Genomic DNA, 24,357 nt, shown 5'->3' on the forward strand with positions numbered 1-24,357 from the left:
GGCAGTGATTCAGATTTCTGGATCATTGGGAGCTCTTCTGGTCCAGGTGTGACCTGTACAATAAGGACAGGTTGCACTTAAATCCGAGGGGGACCAATATCCTGGCGGGGAGGTTTGCTAAGGCTGTTAGGGAGAGTTTAAACTAGAATTGCTTGGGGGGGGGGTGGTGGGAACTGAACTGAAGAGACGGAGGAAGAGGCGGTTGGCTCAGAAATAGAGAAAGCTTGTAGACAGTACGAAAGGGAGGATAGGCAGGTGATAGAGAAGGGACACACTCAGACCAATGGTTTGAGATGTGTCTATTTTAATGCAAGAAGTATCATGACCAGAGCGGGTGAGTTTAGAGCGTGGATCAGAACTTGGAGCTATGATATTGTGGCCATTACAGAGACTTGGATGGTTCAGGGGCAGGAATGGCTACTTAGAGTGCCTGGCTTTAGATGTTTCAGAAAAGATAAGGAGGGAGGAAAAAGAGGTGGGGGTTGACACTGCTGATCAGAGATAGTGTCACGGCTGCAGAAAAGGAGGAAGTCATGGTGGGATTGTCTACAGAGTTCCTGTGGGTGGAAGTTAGACCACCCAATACTAAGAGGGACATCGAGGAGCAGATAGGGAAACAGATTCTGGAAAGTTGTAATAATAACAGGGTTTTTGTGGTGGGAGATATTAATTTCCCAAATATTGATTGGCATCTCCCTAGAGCAAGGGGTTTAGATGGGGTGGAGTTTGTTAGGTGTGTTCAGGAAGGTTTCCTGACACAATATGTAGATAAGCCTAGAAGAGGAGAGGCTGTGCTTGATCTGGTATTGGGAAATGAACCTGGTCAGGTGTCAGGTCTCTCAGTTTGAGAGCATTTTTGAGATAGTGATCACAATTCTATCTCCTTTACCATACCATTGGAGAGGGATAGGAATAGACAAGTTTGGAAAGCTATCAGGCTGAAACTTGGAAGCATTAATTGGGAACAGATGTTCTCAGGGAAATGTGACAAATGCTCAGTGGATATTTGTGTGGAGTTCTGCCTAGGTACATTCCAATGAGACAGGGAAAGGATGGTAGGGTATAGCAACTGTGGTGTACAAAGGCTGTTGAAAATCTAGTCAAGAAGAAAAGAAAAGCTTAGGAAAGATTCAAAAGACTAGGTAATGATAGAGATCTAGAAGATTATAAGCTAGCAGGAAGGAGTTTAAGAATGAAATTAGGAGAGCCAGAAAGGGCCATGAGAAGGCCTTGGCGAGGAGGATTAAGGAAAACCCCAAGGCATTCTACAAGTATGTGAAGAGCAAGAAGATTGGATGTGAGAGAATAGGACCAATCAAATGTGACAGTGGAAAAGTGTGTATGGAACCGGAGGAGATAGCAGAGGTACTTAATACTTTGCTTCAGTATTCACTGTGGAAAAGAACCTTGACAATTGTAGGGATGACTTACAGTGGACTGAAAAGCTTGAGCATATAGACATTAAGAAAGAGGATGTGCTGGAGCTTTTGGAAAGCATCAAGTTGGGGCCGGATGAGATGTACCCCAGGTGACTGTGGGAGGCGAGAGAGGAGATTGCTGAGCCTCTGGCGATGATCTTTTTGCATCATCAATGGGTTGATTGGAGGGTTGTAGATGTTGTTCCATTATTCAAAAAAGGGAGTAGAGATTGCCCAGTAAATTATCGACCAGTGAGCCTTACCTCAGTGGTTGGTAAGCTGATGGAAAAGATCCTGAGATGCAGGATTTATGTACATTTGGAGATGCATAATATGGTTAGGAATATCAGCATGGCTTTGTCAAAGGCAGGTCGTGCCTTACGAGCCTGATTGAATTTTTTGAGGATGTGACTAAACACATTGATGAAGGAAGAGCAGTAGATGTAATGTATATGGATTTCAGCAAGGCATTTGATAAGTTACCCCATGCAAGGCTTATTGAGAAAGTAAGGAGGCATGGGATCCAAGGGGACATTGCTTTGTGGATCCAGAACTGGCTTGCCCACAGAAGGGAAAGAGTGGTTGTAGATGGGTCTTATTCTGCATGGAGGTCGGTCACCAGTGGGGTGCCTCAGGGATCTGTTCTGGGACCCTTACTCTTTGTGATTTTTATAAATGACTTGGATGAAGAAGTAGATGGATGGGTTAGTAAATTTACTGATGACACAAAGGTTGGGGGTATTGTGGATAGTGTGGAGGGCTGTCAGAGGTTAAAATGGGACATTGATAGGATGCAAAACTGGTCTGAGAAGTGGGAGATGGAATTCAACCCAGATCAGTGTGAGGTGGTTCATTTTGGTAGGTCAAATATGATGGCAGAATGAAGTATTAATGATAAGACTCTTGGCAGTGCGGAGGATCAGAGGGATCTTGCGGTCACCCAAAGCTGCTCCACAGGTTGACTGTGGTTAAGAAGGCATTGGTCTTCATCAATCGTGGGATTGAGTTTAGGAGCCGAGAGGTAATGTTGCAGCTATATAGGACCCTGGTCAGACCCCACTTGGAGTACTGTGCTCAGTTCTGGTCGCCTCACTATAGGAAGGATGTAGAAACCATAGAAAGGGTACAGAGGAGATTTACAAGGATGTTGCCTGGATTGGGGAGCATGCCTTATGAGAATCAGTTGAGTGAACTCGGCCTTGTTTCCTTGGAGCAACTGAGGATGAGAGGTGACCTGATAAAGGTGTATAAGATAATGAGAGGCATGTGGATAGTCAAACGCTTTTTCCCAGGGCTGAAATGGCTGGCATGAGAGGACACAGTTTTAAGGTGCTTGGAAGTAGGTACAGAGGAGATGTCGGGTAAGTTTTTTACGCAGAGTGGTGAGTGCGTGGAAAAGGCTGCCGGCAACGATGGTGGAGGTGGAATTGATAGGGTCTTTTGAGAGCTCCTGGTCAGGTACATGGAGCTTAGAAAAATAGAGGGTATGGGTAACTCGAGGTAATTTCTAAAGTAAGTATATGGTTGGCATGGCTTTGTGGGCTGAAGGCCTATATTGTGCTGTAGGTTTTCTATGTTTCTACATCGGGGGCGATAGAAGTCCAGGAATGGGAGATGTCGGGGCAAAGGAGTCCAGGAATAGGAAGTGTTGGGGGGAGGGGATCAAGAATGGGATATGGGGGTGTAAGTGGAGATTAGCCGAGGAGAGAGGGAATGGGTCTCTCATTGGAAGAGTTGTGAGGAAGGGAAGTAGAAATGGGAGTGTTGAGGTAAGGGAGGAGGGGATAGGAGAAATGAAAGGGAGGTAAGGAATCAGTGGTAGGAAGGGAGAAGAAATGGGAGGCTCACTGGTGGTAGTGTGGAGGGAGAGGACAGTGCTTGAGGATAAGGAGGCTGTGTCAGAGAGACGAATTTGACAGGGAATGTGGGGTTATGGTAAGCGGGGAGGGTTACGGGAGGTGAGGGGTGACGATACCATTGTGTAGGTAAAAGGGGAGGATTTGGAGGGAGTGGATTTAGATGAATTGGGGTAGTGTCAGAAGGAAGGGGAAGAGGCTTACATAACTCTGCCTCCCTCGCTCCTTTCCTCCCCCCCATGAAACTATCCTTCCCCCTCACCTCACTCCAGCTCCCCTCACCTCTTTCCATTCTGCCACTCCCCCTATACACCTCAAGAACCCTCAGCAGATGAGCCTCCCATCCCTTGTCCCTTCCCACCACTCTGACCCCTTACCTTCCTCTCCTTCCCTGAGTTAGTTTGAAGGCAGTAGGGAGGTATTACTTTTGGGCTGAAGAGTGTGTGGCAGAGACCCACACAGCTCAGTACCTCTTGGGGGTGGGATTGGATGAGGTGGGGATGGATTTTCCAGTGTCACTCTGATCCCATGAATGTTAAAAGCAAACAAAGCAGCTTCCGATCTTCCCTTTGGCTCCATTGACAGGAGTGAGACAGAGATCAGTCTGTGCTGTGGAGAGGATCTCGCCCGGTTTTGAGCAGACGGCACAAAGTGATGGACTGCCCCATCCTAGCCGAGGATCTGCTGAGTGACGTGGAACCCCTGTCCCTCTCTGCGCCAAGCTCTGCCCCAGTCAGCCCCAGCCCCAGCAGAGCCGCACCCTCCGTCACCATTGCCTCAGCCCGTTCGCTTCCTGCTAGCCCGAGCACCGTGCTTGCCAACTCCTCGGAGGTCACCACCAGACTCTACGCTTCACTGCGGGCAAACCGTCAGCTTGGACTCTGGCCTGCTCCTGGAGGGGGAGAGGAGCCCTCAGGCAAGCATTCCATCAGTGGAAGCTTGACAAAGGATGCCACTCGCCCTGACTGCACCATGGCATTGTCGAGGAGACAAGCCTCAGCTTCAGCACAAGGAGAGATGGCAGAGCATGGTGGTGCATCTGTCTGCACCGACAGGCCCTGTGCCAAGATTCCTGGGTCTCAGCCCTTCATCGGGCTGCAGGACGGCATCCTGGGCACCTCATTGGCACACAAGGAGCTCATTGTCAACCAACACCCAAAGCTGACTCGCCTCACCAGGGACAAGGGCTCTGCTGGTCACTTGGCGCTGCCTGACCTGGAGGAGCTGGCTGTGGAGATGACCCAGAGGCTGTCCAAGAGGGCGGAAACCAGCAGTGGACCAAAGGTAAGCCTGAACCTCTCTCAACAGTGAACGCAAGAGATGATTGCTGCTTTATACTGCTGCTGTGTGTCTGTTCTTGTTCATTTACACAGGCAGGTACCAGGGTACCCAGGGTATACATTGATAGGTTCTTGATTGGAAAGGGCATCAAAGGTTATGGGGAGAAGGCAGGAGAATGGGGTTGACAGGGATAATAAATCAGCCATGTTGAAATGATGTAACAGACTTCATGGGCAAATGACCAAATTCTGCTCCTAGATATGATCTTATCCCATGAAAATTAGCTTCTTGCTGCAGCAGCACAGTATGTTCATTTGTTTTGTGCCGTGTTGTATGAAATAGACCATGATTGTTCTTGGCAAGTTTTATCTACAGAAGTGGTTTGCCATTGCCGCCTTCTGGGCAGTGTCTTTACAAGACAGGTGACCCCAGCCATTATCAATACTCTTCAGAGATTGCTTGGCGTCAGTGGCCACATAAACAGGACTTGTGATCTGCACCACCTGCTCCCATGGCATCATGTGACCCAGGTACTGTACTACACCTTGCCAAGGGTGACCTGAGGCTAGCGGAGGGAAGGAACACCTTGCACCTCCTTGGGTATAAGTGTCTCCACCCCGCCTCCCAACACCCCAGTATGTGACCCACAAAAGTTAACATAAACTTGCGGAAGTGGGCAGCATTGTGGTTAGTGTAAAGCTATTACAGCACCAGTGTCTCGGGTTCAGTTCAGCCACTCTCTGTAAGGAGGTTGTGGTTTCCTCTGGGTGCCTCAATCTCCTCCCACATCCAAAGACATACCGATTAGTAGGTTAATTGATCACATGGATGTAATTTGGCTTGTTGAATCAGAAATGCCTGTTACCTTGCTGTAGCTCTAAATTTAAAAAAATAACTTAATTTAACATAAATTATACAGACGCATGCGCAAAGTTAAACAACAAAATAAACATAACTCCATTGCAAGTTGAGAGGAAAAGGAAAGTGTGTCGGGTGTGTCACAACCCGATGGCAGTGGACATGAAGCTGCTGTTGAATCTTGAGGGTGGGCTTTTGGGCTGCTGTACCTCCTGCCTGATCAGCATAGAGAGCATGACCTGGGTGGTAGGGGTCCTGGATGATGGTTATCCTCAGTGGTGGGGAGACCAGTACCCTTCACAGGACTGGCTGAGTCCCACCGCTCTGAATGCCTACTGTACTATTGCAACATAGCTGCTTACCAAGGAATCCAGGGGAAGTTCCAGTGAGCCAAGAGAATATTCACAGTAAATTTATTACCAAAGTGCTTATGCTTTGGCCTGTACTCAATCGAATTTAGAAGGGGGTAAATCTGTACCTACCGAATGTTGAATGGACTAGACATGTTGGATGTGGAGAGGATGTTTCCTATGGTGGGGGGTGTCCAGAACTAGTTGGCACAGCCTCAAAATTGAGGGGCAACCCTTTAGAATAGAGGTAAGAAGGAATTTTTTTTTAGCCAGAGGGTGGTGAATCTGTGGAATGCTCTGCCACAGACACCTGTAGAGGACAAGACCGTGGATATATTTAAAGCGAAAATTGATAGTTTCCTGATTGGTCAGGGTATCAAAGGATAAGGTGAGAGGACAGGTATATGGGGTTGAGTGGGATTGAGGATCAGCCATGTTGGAATGGCGGAGCAGACTCGATGGGCTGAATGGCCTAATTCTGCTCCTATGTCTTATTGTCTTTCTGTGTAAAAGTCTTAGGAACCCTAGTTATATATATGGCCCTAATAGACTATTGCGGTTCTGTACATCTATGTACAGTTGAGGGTAGCAACTGGGAAAGACTTGGGGCTGACACGATGAAAAGCGTTTATTTTATGCAGTGTCTAATCACTGTAGCTCCAGTCCAATGAAGGGTCTTGACCTGAAAAATTGAATGTCCTTTTCCCTCCACAGATGCTTCCCAACCTGCTGAGTTCCTCCAGCAGTTTGTTTTTCTTTTGTTCTGGAACTCACTGCCTGTAGGTGCAGTGGAAACAGTATCATCAGTTCCTTCAGCGTGAGTGAGGCCAGGCGCTTCAGAATGACTAGCAAGTACACAGGCATAAGTGTGGTAGCTCTTTAGAGTTGGCAGGTATTCAGCTGAATGGCCTTCCTCTGCAAAGATTCTGTGACTGGAGGTAAAAGACAGTTCATGCTGGTTCATTTACTGAATGTACCTAGACCAAACCAAGATAAGACCATAAGGTATAGGAGGAGAATTAGGCCATTTGACTCATTGAGTCTGCTCTGCTATTCCATCGTTGCTGATTTATTATCCCTCTCAAACCCATTTTCCTTCTTCTCACTGTAACCTTTGAAACCCTGACTAATCCAGATAGCAAGATTCTCTCTTCAAATAAAATCGTTGAAATTGCTGGATGTTTAACTACGATCTATCAGTTTTATGTTCACTTTTTACTGAGGCCAGTTTCTATTTCCAACAAAGGTTATGTTTATTTAAATTTAGGATTTACCTTGGTTGGTTTGAATGTATTCTCCTGATATTTAGTCCATTCTATAGTTACAGTAATTGCCTTGAAAGGTGATTCCATGTATTCTAGAATGGTTCTGACAGACTGGAAGCTTCATTTGTAACCCTGTTGTTTACAAATGGAGGGAGAGAGAAAGTGGGCAGTTCTAGATCAATTAGATTCACATTGTAAGTGTTGGAGTCTGTTCTAAGGGAAATGGTAAAAGACCACTGAAAATAATAATTGGACTGGACAAATTCAAAAGAATAACATATTTGAGAAATCCATAAGTTTTTAAGGTTGTAACTTGTAGAATAGATGAGGGTGAAGTGGTTTACACGATGTATTTGTACTTTAGGTAAGCACTTGGTAAGGTACTGCTCAAAACATTATTAAGCACAATCAGAGGGGAATCTACTGGTGTGGGTTGAGGATTGGTTAACAGACATAGCACAGTCTTTCACACAGAGAGTGTTGAGTATCTGGAATAAGCTGCCAGAGGAAGTTTTAGAAGTGTTTACAATGATAATTGAACTGGATTTCAGTAATCTCATTGAAACCCATTTCCTAAGCGGAGAGGTCTAGGACCAGAGGGCGCAGCCTCAGAATAGAGCAGGAGTTCCTAACCATTTTTTGGATGCTATGGATGCCTACTATTAACTGAGGGTTTGGTGGTTCCCAGGTTGGGAACCCTTGCTATAGAAGGATGTCCATTTAGAATGGAGATGAAGAAGAATTTCTTCAGCCAGAGGGTGGTGAATATGGAATTCATTGCCCCAGGTGGCTGTGGAGGTCAAGTCATCGGGTATATCTAAGATAGGGGTTGACAGATTCTTCATTAGTCAGGACATGAAGGGGTACAGGGAGAAAGCAGGAGATTGGGGTTGAGAGGGAAATGGATCAGCCATGATGAAATGGTGGAACAGACCAAATGGCCTAATTCTGCCCCTATACATTTAGACAGTGCACGAGTAGGAAAAATTCCAAGGTAAACGTGATTAACACAGACAAACTGGACTAGCTTGGAAATGAATTGGGTCAAAGGGCTTGTTTTCATGCTATATAACCCTTTTCTAAGGGTTGAGAGGCAGTGGATAATGGGTTGTTGTTACTGGGTTTTCAGCTGTTCACAACTGATTCAAGTGAGGGGATCAGAGGTTGTTGAAGGTACTTAGCTGGGTTTTGGTGTGTGGTGTGGGGGGGGGGGGATACAGACTTCAGAGGGATATGGACAGGTCAAGTGAATGGGTATGTAGATAAACAGTAAAATATATGTGGAAAATGTGAGCTCATCTACCTTTAGAACATAGGCCAATGCTGTTCAGTACGGGTCCTTCGGCCCATGGTGTTGTTTTGACCCATATAAACCTACTCCACAGCAATCTAACCTTCCTTCCGACACAGCCCATAGCCCTCCATTTTTCTTATATCCATGTGTCTGTATAAGAGTGTCTTAAATGTCCCTGTTATATCAGCCTCTACAACCGTTCCTGGCAGTATATTCCAGGCACCCACCACTCTGTGTTTAAAAAAAAGTTTCCAAAAAAAGTTCACTCCCTACTTGTACATAGTTTTTTTCCTTTTGCTTGTTTTTTCTTTCCACTCCTTTCTATAAGTGTATACCTCAGATAAATACTTCGTGGAGATTTGTGATATATATGATTATATAATATATATGTACAATGTCTGAAATACATCTTATGGAAATGTTTGCTTGATGATGAACTTCAATAAAAAAATAAATTACAAAGAAAAAAGTTTCCTCTGAAATCTTCCCCTAAACTTTGCTCCACTCACCTTAAACAGATGTCCTCAGGTATTGGCAATTGCTGCCCTGGTGGAAAAAGCTGACTGTCTACTTTATTTATGTCTCTCATTGTTTTTCACATATCTATCAAGTCATCTCTCATTCTTCTTTGCTCCAAGGAGAAAAGCACTAGTTTGCTCAACCTATTTTCTAATCCAGGCAATAACCTGGTAAATCACTTCACCCTTTCTATAGCTTCCAAATCCTTTCGATAATGAGGTGACCAGAGCTGAGCACGGTACTCTCTGTGTGGTTTAACAGGGTTTTATAAACCTGCAACATTACTGAACTCGGCTCCTAACTAATGAAGGTTAACACACTATATGCCTTCTTAACCACCCTGTCAACTTGGGAGGCAACTTTGAGGGCTGTGGACCTCAAGATCCCTCTATTCATCCCCACTTCTCTGAATCCTGCCAATGCCTTGTACTCCGCTTTCAAGTTTGATCTTTGTGTAGTAAAAAAGCAGCTTGGTGTGTTTTTTCGGTTAAAAGATTGAAAAGTGTTGGTGTACAGAGAGACTTGAGTGTTTTTGTACATAAAACACTCAATTTTAGTGTAGATTTGGCAAATAATCAGCAAGATAACCAGAGAAGATCCTCCACCCTGGCAGTGTTCAGTGCCTTTTTTATTGTGTCAGGAGCTTCCATTCATTTTCACTGCCGTCAGTCATGCAAGTCCCGGGTGGAGACTTGGGAATACCGTCATACTCAGATGTAGAAGGATTCTTCATTGCTGTTTCCGTAACAATTTTGTTTTACCAGTCAGGGTTGTTAGCTCTGAGCTGAACCCCAGAACCCAGAGGTCCGGTGGACCACTCCTTGTCTGGCCTCAACCCTTTAACCTGTTTGGCATGAATAACCCTACCAAGAACCCATAACATAAAGCACTAACTCCAGCCAACATAGCTCTCTGGGTCCATCGAGGCACGCAAGCCTCCAAACCACGACAAGATTGTGGTCCTCTTGGAGGTTCCTGTACTCTGATTCATCATTATTTGAGATGTAGCCCACTGCAGTGGTGTCACCTGCAGACTTGTAGATCCCAACATGGGGTCCACAGACTTCACAGTTAATGATATTGGTGCATGGCATAAAAAAGGTTTAGAACCCCTGTTGGAGTTGGAGCTGAAAGATCAGGGATTAGGGAGATGCAAGATCAGTCACGACCTCTTGGAATAGCATAGCCAATGTGAGGGGTTGAATGGCTTATTCCTGTGTTTATTTCTTATGCTTTGTATAACCACAGCATTGCTGTAAGCGTTGAACACAGTTCTATTCCCCTGATCGGCGTGTATTTCTCTCAGGCTGGATCCAGGCACATCTCTGAGATGGAGTCGGTGCGATCCCACCTTCACAGCATGTTGAAATTCTCTCAGGATCTCACCCATAGTGAGTATTCTTCTGCTTCTCCACAGTGGTAGGGGGGATAGGGAAAGGTGAGTACAGGGTAAATGTTGTGTCACACATACACACAGTAGGCTATCCATTCTGATCTAGGCCAGCTCAGTGAACTCGAGGCTAGTTCTTGTGCTGCTAACAGGTAGCGTAATGGTTAGCATAATGCTATAACAGCACCAGTGACCCAGGTTCAATTCTCAATGCTGTCCATAAGGAGTTTATACAGTCTTCTCATGGCCACAATGCTTATTACCGTACTGTGTCTTTAAATAAATAAAATATAGTACTATGCAATAGTCTTAGGCACATATATATTCTATAGCTAGGTTGTCTAAGACTTCAACACAGTACTGTATTTGTCAACATGAAGCGGAGAGCAAGCTTGTAAATCTGGCGGGAGCAAAGGATGTTAGGAATGGCGGAGGGTGGAGAGCCATAGGAGGGGTGTGGGTCAGGTGGCAGAGGAGGAACGCCAGGGTTGGGAGTGGTGCGGGTGCAGACACACCTAGCCCTGAGACACCAGTTAAGATCACATGATTCCAAACAACTATTGATCATTATTGACTATCTCTCTGGTGCTTCCTGCTCCTTCCCCTTTCCCTTCTCCTTTTCCCAACCATGATTCCCCTCTCCCTGCCCCCTTCCCACTCTCAGTCCACAATAGAGACCCAGATTGGAATCAGGTCTATCATCACTCACATGTCATTATTTATTTTTGCGGCAGCAGTACAGTGCAATACATAAAATGACTACAGACATAGGTTTTAGGTACCCTAGCTATGTATATGGGCCTAAGACTTTTGCATAGTACTGTAAATAAATAAGATTAAAAGAAGTTTTGAAAATTGCCAAGACTAGTGATTGTGAAGAAACTATCTTTTCTGAACAGGAGCTTGGGATGAATGGCGAGGATGGGGGGAGGGGCAGGGATTGTTAATTGTTGGAAAAATTTGATGGGAAGAGAGGGGAGAAATAAAAATTTGACCCAAATGGTAGAGGTCTTGGACCTGCTGTGTAATGGAGCCAGGAACCTTCATCATAGTTAACAAGTAGTTGGAGATAGATAAGACATGGTCCAATTCAGCAGCAACAAAGACCTGCAAGGTTTTGGATACGTGGCAAGGGAGGTGAGGCTGGATAGATCTGTTTGGCCACCATCATGCATGAGATTACAGGAAGGATATGGAGGCTTTGATTCAGAGGTTCAGTCAGGATAGAAGTGTCAAGTACTAGAGGGGATGTATTTAAGTTTTGAGGGAGAAAGTTGACAGGACAAGTTTTATTTTTATACAAGGTGGTGGATGTCTGGAACAGCTGCCAAGGGAGGTGTTGGAAACATGTATGATGGTGTTTAAAAGGCATTTATACAGGCAAATGAATGTGCAGGGAATGGACCAAGTGAAGATGAACGAGGTTAGTATAAATTGGCATTGTGGCCATAGGGTCTTTCCTGTGCTGTACTGTTCAACATTTGGCTGATTCGGTAACCCTCGAGACCAGAGAAACAGGAGGACATGGGTGAAAGCAGTTTATTTGAACTCTCTGCTTGGTAGCACCCTCAGGTCTAATCGTGTGCCTTCCCTGCAGGGAGTGATACCATCAGTCCGGCTGACGAGCAGCGGAGAGATGACGACCCATATGAAAGTGAATGCACCAGCTCCCTGCTGAGGTAGGTGAGGGTCAGGGGTTGGAGGGCGTTGTGAGTGCCCCCCTACTTTAGGTTGGGGAGGGGTTTTGGGGACCACAGAGGATCACTGCCTCTCAGCTCCAGAGACCCAGGTTTGATCCCAACCTCCTGCACTGTCTGACTCTGTGGAGTTTGCATGTTCTCCCTCTGACTGTGTGGGTCATGGAAATTGCTAGTGTGTGGGAAAAGGGTAGGTTCTGGGAAGGAGCTGATGGAAGTTAGGGGCGAATGAAATGGGATCAGCGTCAATGGATGTTTGATGGGTGGCATGTATGATGGCCCGAATGGCCTGTTTCATTGCTATATGATGCAAATTTCTGTATAGATGAGTGGACAGCCAGAGAGACTTTTTCCCAAGGTACACAGCCAAACATTCAAGTAATCACTCTGTCATGTTGGCTTCAATTACACTTGTACACTGGAGATGACATCTTGAAGGTGGGAATAGCTCACACAATAGAGCATAACTTTAAGGTCTTGTCTTTACCTACCACCCCATGAGCCTCTTCATCCAACACATCATCCCCTGCAACTTTTGCCATCTCCAAAGGGATCCTACCACTAAACTTATCTTCACCTCCTCTGACTCTCTGCTTTCCAGAGGGATCACTCCCTCCGTGATTCCCTTGTCCATTTGTCCCTGTGCACTAATCTCCATCAGGCCTACATATTTACCTCCTCTCTCACCTCCATCCAGGGGCCCAAACAGTCCTTCCAGGTGAGGCAGCACTTCACCTGCAAATCTGCTGGGGTCACCTATTGTGTCCAGTGCTCCTGATGCGGCCTCTTCTATATCAATGAGACCCATCATAAATTGGAGGACTGCTTAGTCAAGCACTCTGCTGCTCCCCCAAAAGTGTAACTTCCCAATGACCAAACATTTTAATTCTGATTTATTGATTTCTCCTTCCTGTAAAAAGAAAAAATTATTTTCCCTCTCACTCCCTTCTTCTGTTCCCCATTCTGGCCTTTGACCTCTCCTCCTTTGCCTATCACCTCCCCCTGGATCCCCTCCTCCTCCTCTTTCTTGTGTAGTCCACCCTCTTCTCCTATCAGATTCCTTCCTCTCTAGCCCTTTACCTTTCCCAACCATCTGGCTTCACCTACCACCTAGCTATCTTCTTTCCCCATCCCCGCACCTTTTTATTCTTGTCTCTTCCCCCTTCCATTTCAGTCCTGAAGAAGGATCTCAGCCCAAAACCTCAACTGTTTATTCATTTACATAGAGGCTGCCTGACCTGTTGAGTTCCTCTAGCTTTTCTTCTAACTCTGTGTTGCTTATAATTTTATGGTAGTTGGAGGAAAATATGGGGTTGAATATCAGAGGTAAGTTTTTGTTACACAGAGTTTTGGGTGCATGAAATGCAATGCTGTGGGTGGTGGTAAAGGCAGGTGCATTTAGGACAATTAAGGAAATCTTGGATAGGCATGTGGGAGGGCAGGGTTATATTGATCCTAGAGTAGATTATAAGATCAGCACAACATTGTAGACCAAAGGGCCTCTGCCACCTGGAACTCCATGTGTGACTCGGACTGGCCTCCAGCAGAGGGTTCCTGAACCTTTTTGATGCTTCTGCACCAGGGAGAGGGTGAGACGAGGAGGCAGCTGCCCCACTGGCTGGTGCAGCCTTTCATTTGCCCACCCTGAGGTTAGGAGCACTGTGCGGCAGTGAAGCCTTTTGGAAATTATAGTTCTGGCAGCCAGCATGTGCAGCAAGCTCTTACTGCCAGCAAAGTGATATTGACCTGATTGTTGTCGTGGCTATCCCTCAAGGTCAAGGATGATGGTCTTCGTTCTATTGATCTATTTATGGGCTCTCAAGTGGCTTGTGAGTCCAATCTTGGCTTTGAAGTCCTTCCGCATTCAAGATAGGTAGTTCCAGATGGCAGATTGAGTTTTGGTTGTTGCTGCCTCTCTTTCCATTTTCTTCTCTTTTCTTCTAATTTTGTATATCTGTTGACTTCAAAAGTTGCTGTTCCTTCTCAGATGATGGTCTGCCAGAGTTTCCTGTCCTTGGCATTGGTTTCCCAGTTGTTGATATCGATGTTAGATTTCTCCATGTTGGCTTTTAAGACATCTTTGAATCTCTTCTGTTGTCTGCCTCTTTTACATTTGCCTTCTTTAAGCTGGGAGTCGAAGATTTATTTCGGCAGACGTTCGTCTTTCATCCAAACAACATGACAGCTCCATCTTAGTTGGTTCTTGATGACGTAGGCTTCAATGCTGCTTGTTTTTGCTTCATTTAGCATGCTGATGTTGGTTCTTCTATCGTCCCAGCTGGTATTTAAGATGTTTCAAAGACATCAATGATGGAACTTTTCAAGTGCCTTCAGATGTCGTCGATATGTTGTTCAGGTTTCTGATGCATACAGTAGTGTTGGGATCACCACTGCTTTGTACACTAACATTTTGGTGTCTGTTCAGATGTCACGATCATGGGGACGTCACGTGATGACGTAGGATCAAGACGCTGGAACCCAGCTCTCCCGTATAAATAAATAACTAAATAAATGATTAGTAAATTAATGTTTAGGTGAAGAAAAGTTAGTCAATACTTTCTAAAAGTTACTTATAAACTACTCCAGATGGTTTCAAGTTATGCCTCACAAACAGAAGATGAAGAAAACTACTACTGTGAAGACAACGCAAGTTGGAAAAGAATCAAGGCCCACTTCTGTCAAAGAACCGGGGCTCAGGTACATTTTGCCTCTGGCGATACAGAACAGGAAACTGTGGCAACATCGACCATTTCTAAAGAAAAAGACTAAAGAGAACTGTGCAAACGCGAAGGAAGGAGCATGCGCAAACGAGAGCAACCTGAACTACAAATCCCAGTTATGATTGAAACCGAAAGTGAAAGTGAATCTGAGGTAGATTCAGATTCTCTGGAAAAATCAGACGAAGATGGAGGTAAAAGTTTTTCTGGAAATATAGAAAAGACTTTAATGCAAATAATGTGGAAATTAGAAAAATTAAACGCATTAAAGGTAATCCAAAAAAAAAGATAAATATGGAGCTTATGTTTGATAAAATGACAAAAAGACAGGAAAAATTGGAAAAGAGAATTATAGATTTGGAAACTACAACCGAAGACATGGTTGAAAGAATGAATAAAATGGAAGATGATATTACTGCCTGGACATCAGAAAGAAAACAATTGTTGGAAAAATTGATAAGCTTGAAAATTTTAGTAGACGAAACAATATTAAAATTGTTGGACTTAAAGAAGATATAGAAGGAGAAGATCCAATAAATTTTTTTCAAAAATGGATCCCTGAAAAATTGGAAATGGAAGGAGAAACTCTTAATTGAAATTGAAAGGGCTCACAGAGCCTGAAGGATAAGACCTCAAGCTGATCAAAATCCACGATCAATTTTGATAAAATGCTTAAGATACCAAGATAAAGAAAAGATCCTGAAGGCGGCTGCCCAATGTGCCAAAAAGAGAAACGGGCCATTGATGATAGCAGGGAAGGCAGTTCTTTTCTATCCTGATATAAGTTGTAACCTTTTGAAGAGAAAGAAGGAATTTAACCCAGCGAAAAAAGTTTTATGGGTAAAGGGTTATAAATTTATAATGCGTCACCCAGCAACACTGATAATTTTTTTGGAGGATGGAAAAAGAAGATTTTTTACCGAGTATCGAGATGCGGAGGAGTTCACACAAAAATTCCCAACTATTCACTAATTACACATAGAGATTTCCAAGCGTAATGGATTAAAGATGAAGACAGAGACAGTGAATGGAAGTGATGGGCATTTAAGGATGATACAGGGGAGAAAAGCAAAATTTCAGAAATACTAATTGAGAGTAGTATTTTTTTCTTCTTATATATATACTTTTTTATGTTGCGGGGGGGGGGCTGGAGAGCTTTGGATCGATTACTGTGGGATTCACGTGTGTAATCATGGGGATTACCATGACCCGTACAACAGAGGGGGGTAATGTTGTGTTCTTTTTTTTCACAACATTAGTAGGGGGGTATTTTGTTTTTTTCTTTATACTCTATTTTTCTTCTATCTTTCTGCCTGGATGATCGGTAAGGGGACACAAATAGCAACATGGAGAATTTTAGAAAGATTTCCCAAGATACCACAAAAGTTGAAAGATTAGGTATTATCATAGATTGGAGTAACATAATTAAAAATAATGACTAATTTACTGAATTTTTAAAGTTTTAATGCTAATGGGCTTAATGGACTGGTGAAAAGAAAAAGAATCAACATACATTAAAAAAATGAAAATAGATATAGCTTTTTTTTACAAGAAACACATTTAACAGAGATAGAACATCAGAAATTAATAAGAGACTGGGTTGGAAATGTTATTGCAGCTTCATTTAATTCAAAGGCAAGAGGAGTTGCAATTTTGGTTAATAAAAATTTACCAATTAAAATACAAAACGTATTAATTGATTCGGCGGGGAGATATGTAATTATACATTGTCAAATTTTTTCAGAACTATGGACTCTTATGAATATTTAAGCACCAAATGAAAATGATGTAAAATTTATACAAGAGGACTTTTTGAATTTGGCTAACGCACATGACAAAATATTAATAGGTGGAGATTTTAACTTTTGTCTAGACCCAGTTTTAGGTAGATCAGCAAAGGTTGTCACAAAATCAAAAGTAGCAAAATTAACTCTATCATTGATGAAAGACTTAAATTTGATTGATATGTGGAGAAGAATTAACCCAAAAGAAAGAGATTATTCATTTTATTCAAATAGACATAAAAAATTTTCAAGGATAGATTTTTTCCTATTATCAACGAATATTCAAGATAGAGTGAAAAATATGGAATATAACGCGAGAATATTGTCAGATCATTCTCCTTTGGTAATGACAATGATAGATAACGAGGAATCAATTTATAGATGGAGATTTAATTCAATATTACTAAAACGTCAAGATTTTTGTGATTCAGTTCTTTTTAGATACAAATTCACATTCAGTTGATGAAAAATTTATATTGTGGGAAGCAAGGCATATTTGAGAGGTCAGATAATAAGTTATACTTCTAAAATTAAGAAGGAATATATGATAGAAATAGATCAATTGGAAAAAGAGATTACAAAATTAGAAAAAGAATCTCAAAGATATATGACAAGAAAAATGAAAACAATTAATAAGTTAAAATATAATACACTTTAGACATATCGAACAGAAGAAGCAATTATGAGAACTAAACAGAGATATTATGAACTAGGTGAAAGATCACATAAGGTCCTTGCATGGCAGTTAAAAACAGACCAGACTTCTAAAATGATATGTGATTCGAACAAGAGTAAATAAAATTACTTATAAACCTTTAGAAATTAATGAAACTTTCAAGAATTTTTATTCTGAATTGTATAAATCAGAATCATAAAATGATGATGTCAAGATAGAAAGGTTTTTATCACACATAACTCTTCCAAAATTAAATACAGAAGAACAGAAGGGATTAGATATGCCTTTTACGTTAAAAGAGGTTGAAGAAGCTCTAGGATCATTTCAAAGTAATAAATCTCCAGGAGAAGATGGTTTTCCGCCTGAATTTTATAAAAAGTTTAAAGATTTATTAATTCCTCCTTTTATGGAGTTAATACATCAAGCGGAAAGAACGCATAAACTTCCAGAATCTTTATCGACAGCTATTTTAATAGTATTGCCAAAAAAAGATAGAGATCTTTTAAAGCCAACATCATATAGACCTATTTCTTTGTTAAATACTGATTATAAAATAATAGCAAAAATCTTATCTAACAGATTATCTAAATACTTACCAAAATTAATACATATGGATCAAACAGGATTTATTAAAAATAGACAATCGGCAGATAATGTAACTCAGTTATTTAGTATAATTCATTTGGCTCAAAAGAGGGAAGAAATGAGTGTGGCAGTTGCTTTAGATGCAGAAAAAGCATTTGATAGATTGGAATGGGATTTTTTATTTAAGGTATTGGAAAAATATGGATTAGGAGTATCTTTTATAAAATGGATTAAAAGCTTAAATACTAATCCCAAAGCTAAAGTATTGACAAATGGTCAAATTTCAACACCATTTCAGTTAACAAGGTCAACTAGGCAAGGTTGTCCATTATCACCTGCTTTATTTGAGTTGGAGATAGAATCATTAGCTGAATTAATTAGAATGGACCCAGATATTAAGGGTTTCAGAGTTAATCAGGAAGAATACAAGATTAACTTATTTGCTGATGATGTTCTGCTTTATTTAACAAACTCATTGCACTCGTTGCATAAATTATCCTATAGATTAGAAGAATATGGGAAAATATCAGGTTACAAAATAAATTGGGATAAAAGTGAAATTTTACCTCTTACTAAAGGAGATTATGGTCAATGTCGATTAATAACTCAATTTAGATGGCCGGCAAATGGTATAAAATATTTAGGTATGAGTTGATAATGATATAAAGAACTTATATAAATTAAATTACTTATCATTATTGAAAAAAATTCAAGAAGATCTTGATAAATGGATGATATTACCAATAACATTAGTAGGTAGAGTAAATACCGTAAAAATGATTATATTCCCTAGACTACAATACTTATTTCAATCACTACCAATACAACTAGCCCAGAAGATTTTTCAAGAGTTAAATAAATATGTGAGGAAGTTTCTTTGGAAAGGTAAGATGTCAAGAATATTGTTGGAAAAATTGACATGGAAATTTGATCTAGGAGGGTTACAACTTCCAAATTTTAAGAATTATTATAAAGCAAATCAACTTAGATTTATTGCATCTTTTTTTGAGAAAGATAGACCGGCATGGATTAGAATAGAACTAGATAAAATAGGAGAAAATACACCAGAAGATTTTATATATAAATGGGAATCTAAATGGATACGGGAAAAGAAAGAATCTCCTATATTAAAACATCTGATTGACTTATGGAATAAGATAAATGTTGATGATGAGACAAAGAAATCTTTATTAGCAAAGAGATCTTTAATTCAAAATAGACTTATTCCTTTTACAATGGATAATCAACTTTTATATAATTGGTTTCAAAAAGGGATTAGATATATAGGAGATTGTTTTGAAGGAGGTATATTAATGTCATTTGATCAATTAAAGAATAAATATAAAGTATCAAACAACACTTTTTTGTTACTTCCAATTAAGGGCTTATTTAAGAGAAAAATTAAGTCAAACAATGTTATTGCTGAAATCTAATGAAATAGAAACTTTAATTCAAAAAGGAAAAACTAAAAAATTTATTTCTTGTATGTATAGCTTGATTCAAAAACAGGCAATTAAACAAGGAGTCCATAAGTCAAAACAAAAATGGGAAAGTGACTTGAATATTAAAATTGAAGAAACAAATTGGTCAAGACTATGTCTTGATAGTATGACAAATACAATAAATGTCCTGTTAAGATTAGTGCAATATAATTTTTTACATCAATTATATATTACACCACAAAAAATAAATAAATTAAATCCAAATTTATCTGATCAGTGTTTCCGATGTAACCAAGAAATCGGTACTTTTTTACATTCTACTTGGTCTTGTTCTAAAATTCAACCTTTTTGGACAAATTTAAGAGTTTTATTGGAACACAACTTCCACATAATCCAATATTATTTTTATTAGGCGATATTGAAGGGATAAAATCGAAACCCAAATTGAGTAAATAGCAAAAAGAATTCATAAAAATTGCACTGGCAGTAGCCAAAAAGGCTATTGCAGTTACTTGGAAATCGGATGCATACTTAAGTATAGATTGTTGGAAGAATGAAATTTCCAGCTGTATTCCACTTGAAAAAATTACATAATTTAAGAGATAAATATGAAACATTTTTGAAAATTTGGCACCCTTATTTACAAAAGACGGGATTAAATATATAGGTGCTCCAAAGATAAAATAATTGGTTATTTGGGGAAAGAAATAAATAGATATACTAAAGTTATTACGAACTCCGTGGAGCATGTGGGGATCTTCCAATATCCAGGCACTCTTTCTTTCTTTCTTTCTTTTTTTTTCTTTTTTTTCTATAGGGATGTTAGGGGGGAGGGGGGGGAAGGGTATTTTTTTTTCTTTCTGTAATTATTTGAAAACTCAATAAAAAAAAGTTTTTAAAAAAAAATGACACGATCATGAAAGACTGTTATTCGGAGATGTCCAAAAGCTGTTCCAGCACATTTAAGACGGTGTTGGATCTCGTCATTAAGGTTGACTTTGGAGGAGAGGTGACTTCCAAGATATGTAAAGTGGTCCACGTTTTCCAGAGTTATTTCGCCAAGTTGAATTGATGGTTCAATCCGATTTGTCTCAGTTGGTGATGGTTGGTAGATGATCTGAGTCTTCTTGGAATTGATGGTAAGTCCAAGTATCTGTTGTAGGTGGTTTTCTGAAAGAGCTGCAACACTGTTGTCATCTGCGTATTGGAACTCGATGAGGGAACTCGTGGATGTATTGTTTTTGGACTTGAGATGGGCAAGATTGAAAAGTCTGCCATCTGTTCTGTAGACAATTTCGATTCCTGGGGGTAGGTTGTCCTTGATAATGTGGATGATTGTCGCAATGAAGATGGTGGACAAAGCTGGGGCAATCATACATCCCTGTTTTACTCCTGATCTAACTTGAAAAGGCTCACAGTTACTGTTGCTGACCATGACTGTGGCAAGCATGCCTTCATGGAGGAGTCTCAGGATTCGAATGTACTTTTCAGGGCATCGATAGGTGGATAGAACATCCCACAGGAGTTCCCTCAATACCGAGTCAAAGGCTTTGGTGAGGTCGATAAATGCCATGTACAAAGGTTGAAGTTGTTCACGACATTTTTCTTGTAGTTGTTGCATTGTGAAGATCATGTCGATTGCTCCATGTGATGGTCTAAAATCAGCTTGTGTCTCCGGAAGGATTTTTCAGCTAAAGACTTGAGCTGGTTGTTCATGATGTGGGTGAGGATCTTTCCTGCTGTTGCTAACAGGGAAATTCCATGATAGTTTCTGTATTTGGATCGATTACCATTCCTTTTGTAGATGGTAACAATTGTTGAGTATTTAAAGTCTACTGGTGTGTCTTCATTTATCCAGATCTTGATGAGAAGTTGATGCAGTTGATAATGAAGCGGGTTACCTCCAATTTTGTAGACCCCGGCTGCTATTCCATTGAGTCCAATGGCCTTGTTGTTTTTCGAGGTTTTGATGGCTTCCTTGACTTCTTCAAGTGTTGGTATTTTGCTTAGGGAGTCGTCAATGGGCTGTTTTGGAATGTTGTTAATCACATTCCTGTCAAATGAGACGATTTGATTTAGAAGATCTTCAAAGTGCTCCCTCTGTCTAGAATTGATGTCAGCATTGTTCTTCAGGATGGGTGAACCATCTTTGCTTTTGAGAAGGGCTTGACCATGAATGGATGAGCCAAAACTAGCTTTGTTGCTTTGAAGAAGCCTGTGGAGTGTTGTTGGATTCTGCTAGTTGTTGGATTTCCTGATCTTTCTTCCTCCACCGTTTTTTCAGGTTTTCAGTGCTCTTCTGGACTGCAGCCTTGCATTTCTGATAGTGTTTCCTTTTGGTAGCCAATTGTTGGTCATTTTGTAAGGTAGTGAAAGCTTTTCTATTTTTGTCAATGAGTTGTTGGAGTAGTTTCTCGTAATCATCGAACCAATCCTGATGTTTTATCATCTTGAACCCAATTGTTTCTTTGCAGGAGGTGATGATAGCGTTCTTCAATTGTTTCCAGTGTTCTACAGATGGTGGGATTTGTTGAGGCAGTTGTTCTTGAAGATTTTGCTGGAACTTCTGTACATGGTTGATGTCTTGAAAGATGTCAACATTGAATTTCTTAATAGCGTTCTGATTTTGGGGTTTCTTTTTGGGCTGAATCTTCATTCTCATGGTGGACGAGATGAGTCGATGGTCTGTCCAGCACTCGTTGGCACCAGTAACAGCTCTTGTTATCAGTACATCTTGTTGGTCCCGAGATCGTACGATGATGTAGTCAATGAGGTGCCAGTGTTTGGAGTGTGGATGTTATCAGGAGGCTTTGTGCTTGTTTTTCTGGCCAAGTAAGGTGTTTGTAATCACCAGGTTGTGTTCAGCACATTTGGTGAGAAGGAGTGTTGCATTGGCGTTGACCTTGCCAACTCTGGCATTGAAGTCTGTAGCCCCCCTGGTAAGCCTCAGGCTCGCTCAGCTTGCTTCTGTCTAGGGGGAGCAGCCTTTGGCCCCGCCAGACTGGTTAATCAGCTTGTGTAGATGCTGTGTGATGTCCCCACCACTCCAAATAACAGACAGTACACCACATGTGATTAAATGATTACACTTTATAGATTTTATATGTACTTAATATATGTACTTAACTAGTACTTAATAGAGATAAAATATAAAAGGAAAAATAAAAGGGGCCAAACTTATCAAAGTTCAACAACTTCATGCAAAACTGTTGGAGCTCAGTTAACAAAGTCTTCTTGCAACTATTCGATCCCCTCTGACCTCCTCAACCTGCTGCCTGGGACCAACAATGGTGGTCAACCAGACGCTCCACACAAATCTGTCCTCATCTCCTCTCCTCGCTGAAGATCCTGGGCCTCAGTCTCCCAACTGGGGTCTGTTCTGTTGCCCAGCTTACAGTATCATGTCTCCTCTCTCTCACCTCATCGTGCCTTTTCCCAAAAGCCTGCACAACACTAGCTTACAGACCCACAAGAAAGAATAACATCTATCCCAATTGGTTAACAAATGAATACAATTCTCATTATCAGTAATTATAACCCAACGAAGTGCAAGAGAAAGCACTCTCTCACCAGTTCCCATAATAAAGAAGCCTTAGCAGTAACATAAAAGAAGAAACCCCTTACACACTCCACCCACCAAATTTAATCATGTCCTCATGACTGCTAAATAACTCACCAATCCTTCCTGCAGACAAAACCCAATCCAGGCACAACAGTGACATTGCTCCTCAAACAGTAGACCTCACGCCCTGTTGCTCAGGTGCTATATAAGCCAACCTATCTGGGAGTTTCCTAACCCTACGAGACCTCCATACCCCCTCACCTAAACCCTTCAGGCTTGGACACAACTGAGGATACCTCGGGTCTGCTTGCCAACTCCTCTCTCACTCATGCCCCCACTGCAACTCGGAGGCCCCTGTCCTGTGTCCAGGGCCCCGCTTCTTTCCTTCAGAGTCCTGCACTAACCCAGGCTGTTCACAGCTAGTCCTGCCCACTACACCTGACCTAGTGGGAGAAGGGCCAAAGGTCTCTTCCTCAATCAAGGGGAAGTTAGCAAAAGGCAACAGGTACCACACATCCAGTCATCCTTCGAATCCGTGTTCTTCCTCATTACCGCGATCGGTAGCTGCTGTTTGATTTTCTCCAAACTGAAGCACTTGGCCTGGACTGCTCCTGCAGCCTCTTCAGCCTCCTGCAATCGAGCTATCAAATTCTTCTCTGACTTCTCCAACTCTCACCACAGTCTCAGCAGTTCTGACTTCTGCTTCATGTTCATCTCCCATCTGGAACGCAGTTACTCCACCAGCTTCTTGCACCCTGACCTGAAAAGCAGCCATTAAAGATTGGTCAGCCTCCAGTTTAGTGTTCACTGAACTTATCTCCAGCTCTTTCTTCCTAATGATTTCTTCCAGGTCAACTTTCAGGTTTTCCACTTCATTAATTCTTTGTTGCCCAGGCCCCGGCATTTATCTCGCATTATAGACCCCCAAAGCGAATCCAAACCGTTGGCAATCATCCACATACGCCAAAACTCCAAACACCTCCACATCCCCCATGCTCCGTGGGAAGGTTGCAAGGGTTCCAGATGTGCCCTGTGGCATCTTTTTGGTCCGGAAGAATCCTAGAGGACCTATAAAGGCCATCTTCTCCTTGTTGGCCTCACTCATCGGGATCTGCCAACATCCACTCCTCAGATCCAGCACCTTAAATCACTTTGCACCACTCAGACAGACCATCGCCTCTTCGGCCGTCAGGACAGTATTCTGGTCAATGACAGTGCGCCTGTTCTGAGTCCTATAACCACACACACGCTGCCTACGTCGTCCACGACTGCAGGGGCCAGTCGCCGCGACCTCTCTCTCACCGAGGTGTCTTCAGCGGTCAACTCCCCTCCCTTGTGGTATTTTGGAGTGTTCACTAAGAGGGACTCACCCTCAGATACTTCCCCCAGGCCATACCACCACTGGCTCTTGTTTAAATTCAGTACCAGCGCAATGCTGCTACACATGGCCTCACAAGCAGCTCGAAACACTGGGTGCACAGGCAATGCCCCCAAACAGCTTCCACACGCCTCCTCCTGGCAGGCCCCCATGTGCCTCCTCTATGTGTTGGTCCCCTCCAGAATCGAAACGCTGCCTGTCTCGACAGTGTCCGGACACATCAGCATTAACGATTTACGAACCTCAGTCACCCCCAAATTGGCCTCCAAGAACTCCAGTTTCACT

General features: G+C 42.1%; 1 protein-coding gene across 8 annotated transcripts in view; it reads left to right on the forward strand.

The window, feature by feature from the left end:
* Window positions 1-24,357, forward strand: part of cntrob (centrobin, centrosomal BRCA2 interacting protein) — an 87,436-nt gene that overhangs the window by 1,233 nt on the left and 61,846 nt on the right. For 3 of the 8 annotated variants that reach the window (XM_059975187.1, XM_059975184.1, XM_059975185.1), the window contains exons 2-4: window positions 3,860-4,558; window positions 10,148-10,232; window positions 11,829-11,910. In XM_059975187.1, the coding sequence (XP_059831170.1) occupies window positions 3,929-4,558; window positions 10,148-10,232; window positions 11,829-11,910 (797 nt within the window). In that variant the 5' untranslated portion in view covers window positions 3,860-3,928. Of the gene's footprint in view, window positions 1-16; window positions 1,366-2,131; window positions 2,780-3,859; window positions 4,559-10,147; window positions 10,233-11,591; window positions 11,655-11,828; window positions 11,911-24,357 lie in introns of those variants that run through there. The other 5 variants (XR_009513213.1, XM_059975183.1, XM_059975188.1 and 2 more) reach the window with 5 other exon arrangements.

This window comes from Hypanus sabinus, chromosome 7 (assembly GCF_030144855.1).
Source record: "Hypanus sabinus isolate sHypSab1 chromosome 7, sHypSab1.hap1, whole genome shotgun sequence".
In the NCBI taxonomy this organism is placed as follows: Eukaryota; Metazoa; Chordata; class Chondrichthyes; order Myliobatiformes; family Dasyatidae; genus Hypanus; species Hypanus sabinus.